This window comes from Galeopterus variegatus, unplaced genomic scaffold (assembly GCF_000696425.1).
Source record: "Galeopterus variegatus unplaced genomic scaffold, G_variegatus-3.0.2 Scaffold1079, whole genome shotgun sequence".
Taxonomy (NCBI): Eukaryota; Metazoa; Chordata; class Mammalia; order Dermoptera; family Cynocephalidae; genus Galeopterus; species Galeopterus variegatus.
In genome coordinates this window covers 332514-337854 of record NW_007727190.1, presented here as the reverse complement: position 1 = coordinate 337854, position 5341 = coordinate 332514, and the positions used below count along the sequence as shown (strand labels likewise).

General features: G+C 38.5%; 1 protein-coding gene across 1 annotated transcript; it reads right to left on the bottom strand.

Annotated features, from left to right (window-relative positions):
* Window positions 1-264: 264 nt before the first annotated feature.
* Window positions 265-5105, bottom strand: LRAT (lecithin retinol acyltransferase (phosphatidylcholine--retinol O-acyltransferase)). Its single transcript, XM_008574651.1, has 2 exons — window positions 4571-5105; window positions 265-772 (listed from the first exon to the last, which is right to left on the bottom strand). The coding sequence occupies exons 1-2, from the start codon at window positions 5102-5104 to the stop codon at window positions 620-622; spliced, it is 687 nt and encodes a 228-aa protein (XP_008572873.1). The 5' UTR covers window position 5105; the 3' UTR covers window positions 265-619.
* Window positions 5106-5341: the final 236 nt, after the last annotated feature.

Here is a 5341-nt window from a genome sequence, read left to right as displayed (position 1 = left end):
ATCTATTTCTGCAGGAAAACACAGATTTCTATCCCTTATGGTTAGATACTTTATCATTAAACCTTAACTTTGCCAATATTGGTTTCAAAAATAAAATATTGTTGACTTATTTGGGATTATACATAATACATGAAAAAAAGATTGTGAGGGTTTTTTTTTTTTTTGGCCAACTATCAAACTTATTTTCATATGAATGAAGGAAATCTTTCTTTTTAATGTAAGTTTTTGAATGAAACAGAATAAATTTACAATAAAGCTAGTAATCTTCAATGAGTCTGCCAATCTTCAAATTCAGGTATAACAGAACAATGATTACAGGAGAAAAAAATAACACAATCTCCTGTGGCTGTCATCTCAGGGCTGATTTTCCTGTATTGCTGAATTCTATCACAAGCTACATGTTTCCAAGGTTTGGATGGTTCTTTAAAATGGAACTGCCTGAGAAAGAAAGCCTTTGTTCTTGGGCTTACACAGTAAGCACTTTGCGTGATTCTTAATCACATTTTTATCCAGAACACAGTGTTACAGGTCACATTTTTCTCAACAAATGCTTCTACTGATTTGTGCTCTATAAACATATTTACACATAGAATACACACACTGACATGGAGATGTGGAGTTAGCCAGCCATCCATAAGAAGAATGGAATAAAAATCGCAGGAAGGGTAGTATATGATGCCAAGCCCATACAGACTATAGAGGCCAATCCCAAGACTGCTGAAGCAAGAACACTTCTCTGATCGCGAATAATTATCTTCACATTCTCACAAAACTGGAAAATAAAATTTAAGAATATATTAGGAAGGGTAGCTAAACTTGAAAGGTGGCATGTATCAAATAGTAAAGCAGTTTCCTCACCTATTTTCTATCTACCGGAAGAACTAGAAATTCCCTTATGACTTAGGAAAAAATAAGATATTAGCAATCCAGTTGCTTGATTCCACATCCCATAGTAATTGAAATGATCCTTTAGACAACTCAGTTAATAATGGCAGTTGCCTTTGTAAATATGAAATTTTATAGAAGACTATAGAGAATGTAACCACATAAAAGTTATTCAGGATTAAAGGTTAAAAACAACAAACTGCTTATCAATAACAATAGCATATTCTAAAATTAGATGAAAAAAGAGGTCTCTAACCTTGAGTAAAATGAATAGAATTTGGCCTATTATTATTGGTGGATTCAACTCCTCTAATTCGTCTTTCTAAAATTTGGTAATACCAATGAGCACTTTCTTATAAGTCTCAAAATCTAAAGGCATAGAAAGTCTAATTTTGTTGTCATATCCAATTCCCCACCTAAATAAATTAAATTCACCATCAATTATGTGACACATAATTGGCTGCTAGAAATAAAGATAAATTAAATATGGTCCATACCCCTAAAGTATGCATTCTTCTAATATGTGTAACTTTTTTCTTAGAAAAATAACTTTACTTAAAAGTAATGGCCTATGTTTGAGTCCTGACTTAACCTCTCACTGGTTGTGTGATCTCAAATCACTTTATATGTCCAGATGACCCTCTTCTCCCTGGGAATACTGACATTGTTGTGAGGATCAAATGAGTTATTTTATGCAAAAAGTACTCTGCATTCTTCTTTGTGCTGTATAAATGTAAGGTATTACAATGATTATCATGACTGCTATATCTGTTGACAACTATCTCTACCTCATCACTGTCAGTGCCAAAATTTAGCAATTAATTCCCATTTTTATATGAGTTTTGCTAGATCTACTAATTTTAAGCTCCTTTTCTAGACATGGTATTGTATATGCTTTGGGGGTTTCCTACAATTGGTTGTAATAGTACTGAATAGCTAGGCTTCCAAATTCTTAATGAATAGAATGAACAAGCTTAATATATTTTAATACACTATCTTGATAGTATGGTTATCTCTATTCATACTTTCACACAATATTTAAACAAGTGTGAAACATCCGGGTAGTTATCCAGTTGTTGGTCTATTTGTATGTCAAACATATGATTTGTCTCTTTTTCCCAAATTAACAAGGTATTGGTAACACTATCTTAATGTGGTAGGGATCAAACAGAATGAATTTTTCAAAACAGTGAGGACAAGAGCTTGGCAAATAATAGAAGATATATATTTAGGTAAATGAGTAAGTTGTCTTGATACAGTTCTGCTTGTTGTATCATTTTCCACAAATAATTTATAATTCAGGCAAATAGATTTATTGTGGACTCTCTTTCCCCCAAAAGCAGGTTTTCTCAAGGAGCATCTTATATCTAATGTCCTGTTCCTGTTCACTTGACCATCAGCCTAGGAGGCATTCTAGTGGTGTTCAACAGTGGGAAATTTCTAGGTGTCAAGAAGACTGTAGAGACAGTTTTGTGAGCACTGAATCCTCAAAAAATAAAGTATTTGCATTCATTCCTGGCAATGAAAAAGCAGTATTAGCAAAGTAAAAAGAAAAAGCACATGAGCATATGGAATAGTAATAGTTACTAATTAAAGGGATTTACAGTTTACAAAATATTGTCAGCAGCAATATAAAAATCCCATAATTTTATGATTTTTAAACTTGTAAAAAAGAGTATTACCACAAATAAGCAAAAGATTTTTTTTCCAGTTCATTTTCAAACTAATTGCGGTGGTTTCCTGAGGTAAAGTATACTTGAGAGTTTTTATAAATTCAAATTTTAGAGTCAACTTTGCAACAATCATGTTAAGTTGATAATAGTTGTATATATGGAGAGCTCAACAATCAAACTCAGAATCAAATAATTCCTTATGTTTCTAAAAAGTAGAAACCAGTCCTCCTTCAGAACTCATATTAATGACCTAGTTCTCTTACGGCATGTTCAAAAAACAGTTCTAAGAATTAGAAAATTTGGGATAAGGTTTTTTTCCCGGGAAATCTACTCTGTGGCCAAACTGTTTGTTAGACCATTCAAAGTGAAGACAAAAACTCAGTTTCACAAGAGGTGCTATGCAGCAACAGCAATTAGAACATTTCTCTACTTCTGTAAAACCTGACAAAGTTTCCAAAGACAAAAAACTACTCCAACTAGTTGTTTACGCAGATTAAATGTTTTACTACCGTAGAAAAGCACTTGTACTGTTTTTCTGTAAAAATATATAATACAGTGCCATATGTGTTCCATGAAAGGGTAACTCCTCATTACTGCATAGAAATACTTTTTTCCCTTGGAGAAATTATTTGCTTCGTTCTTAAGTAAATCTGACATGTTTGCTGTTGTACAGTTTTGGGTCCAGTGTTTGTAAATGTCATTTCTAAACAGGCCTGGACTGGAGCTGTGATTCTTGAATCATTCCACAGTGCTCTAACTGTATTATTTTACTTGGAAAAGAATTCCTGCATTGAGTCTGTTGTGGCTCTATAAAATCTACAAGGAGTTTCATATAACGATTTATAAAAGCACAATACTTTCATGCTCTGCCACGAAAGAGAAAGATTTTCCCACATGGGTCAAAGAACTAATCAAGATGTGAGGCAATTAAAAATTGGTTACATAGACTCAGAATCTTTTGGTCCAAAAAATATCTGAACATGAAGAGTAACACTAAAGCTCATTATGTGATTACCCAGATTTCCATAATGAAGGGTGAACATTAACAATTACTACTTTAACAAGTGCAGTGAAGGCTGAGAAAGCCTCCAATTGCAAGTGAAGTTGCAGGCTTAAAATGTTAACTATTTTTAGAGATAAGAGGTTTCAAAACAAAATAAAAATCCATTTTTCCTTTGGATTGTGGCTAATTTAACAATCTTAAATTCTAATAGTTTTTTCAAAGTACTCATAAAAATTACCTTCCAACATTTAATGGTTCTTCTTGAAAATCAATTGTTTTTATCTCTGAGGAATCCATAAACAATGTAGCCTACCTCTGGGGCTAATGGGTGAAGGATGCTTAACAATGAGGAAGTCTACATGGAGATTAAAGCCAATCCAGAAAGAATTCAGAATACCAAAGAAAAGTCCTCTCTGAAGCACAAGATACAGGAATAAGGTCTTCTAGTAAGATTTTGATAGTTTTTTATTATGCAAGGGGAATTCACTCTATGCATCTTACTGAGGAAGAAAACTGCATGCTTTCTTATTTTACAGGCACACAATATATTTATAGTGTTATGAATTAAATACAAGCTCTGGAATCCCTTCCAGTTGCAATTCTTAGGAAAAGTTGCAAGCACAGACTTCCTGTGACTCCCCCCAGTCCCCATCCCCGCCAGTCACCTGCCCTTTGTCATTCGAACTACGTTGTGGGTGGACACTCTGAAGACTTCTGCAGCAATAACTGGACAGCTCTTTGGAATCTCTGGAAGCAGTCCTGCATTGCTATCCCCCTTCGCTGCTCATTTTGAGATATCCTGCAAAGGACATCGCCATTTATTTATTTACCTAGCCTCCCTTAGGAACACCAGAGCTTTCCTTACTTAATCTAGAACTTTAAGAACGGTGTGGAAGTGGTGGGGGAGGTGTCCAGGAAGAAGATCCTTGCTCCCAGGGAAGAGAAAAGGTCAGGGATGAGAGGGGGCAACCCCACCGAGCCCACCTCCCCTGCGAATCACACGTCGTACCTTATCGGACTGGGGGCTGATGGGAGTGCCATATCTGCAGTAGGTCACGAAGTGCTCGCAGTTGTCCCACAGTAGGCTGTAGGAGGTCATGCCCAGGAGCTTCTCAGCCCTCCGCGCCACTTCTTCGTTGAGCAGCGCCTTCTTCTTCAGGGACTCATCCAGGTGGTTGACCAGGATGTCGGCTCCGTAGGCGAAGTCTTCCACCGTGTCCACGCGGATGCTGGCCACCTTGACAATGACGCCCAGAATGAGACGCTTGTTGGAGACTACCTTCTGAGTGCGCCCCTTATCGTCGGTCAGAGCCAACAGGATGTCGGGCATCAGGTGAGCGACACGGTTCTCACCCAGGTAGATGCCATAGTGCGTCAGGTGGGTCCGGGGCACCTCCAGCACGTCGCCGCGGAGGAAAGAGCTGATTTCATACAATCTTTTCCTCCCGTTGTCTTCTCCCGCGGCGCCCGAACTGAAGAGTTTGGAGATGAGGAGCAGCTTCTCCAGCAGCAGAGAAACCACCTCCAGCATCGGGTTCTTCATCCTGCAGGGAAGAGGGAGTCTTGGGGGAGTGCCGCCGCCGCTGTGGCACGGGCGGGGCCGGGCAAGACGCGCTCGCCGGACAGGGGCGCTGCGCTGCTGCTCCCCTGCAGGCCAGGTGAGGCACGGCGCCAGGGACGGCGGCTGCCCAGAAGAGAGGGAGAAAGAGAAGGAAGGAGAAGCCTCAGCCAACCCGGACCGGGCACTGAGGAAGATAAGGAACTGGCGGCTGACCACCGG

Coding starts and splice junctions, on each gene's coding strand:
- LRAT (XM_008574651.1), bottom strand. CDS start 5,104: ATGAAGAACCCGATGCTGGAGGTGGTTTCTCTGCTGCTGGAGAAGCTG. Junction 773..4,570: donor TCAGCCCCCAGTCCGATAAG/GTACGACGTGTG, acceptor TTTATTTTCCAG/TTTTGTGAGAATGTGAAGAT.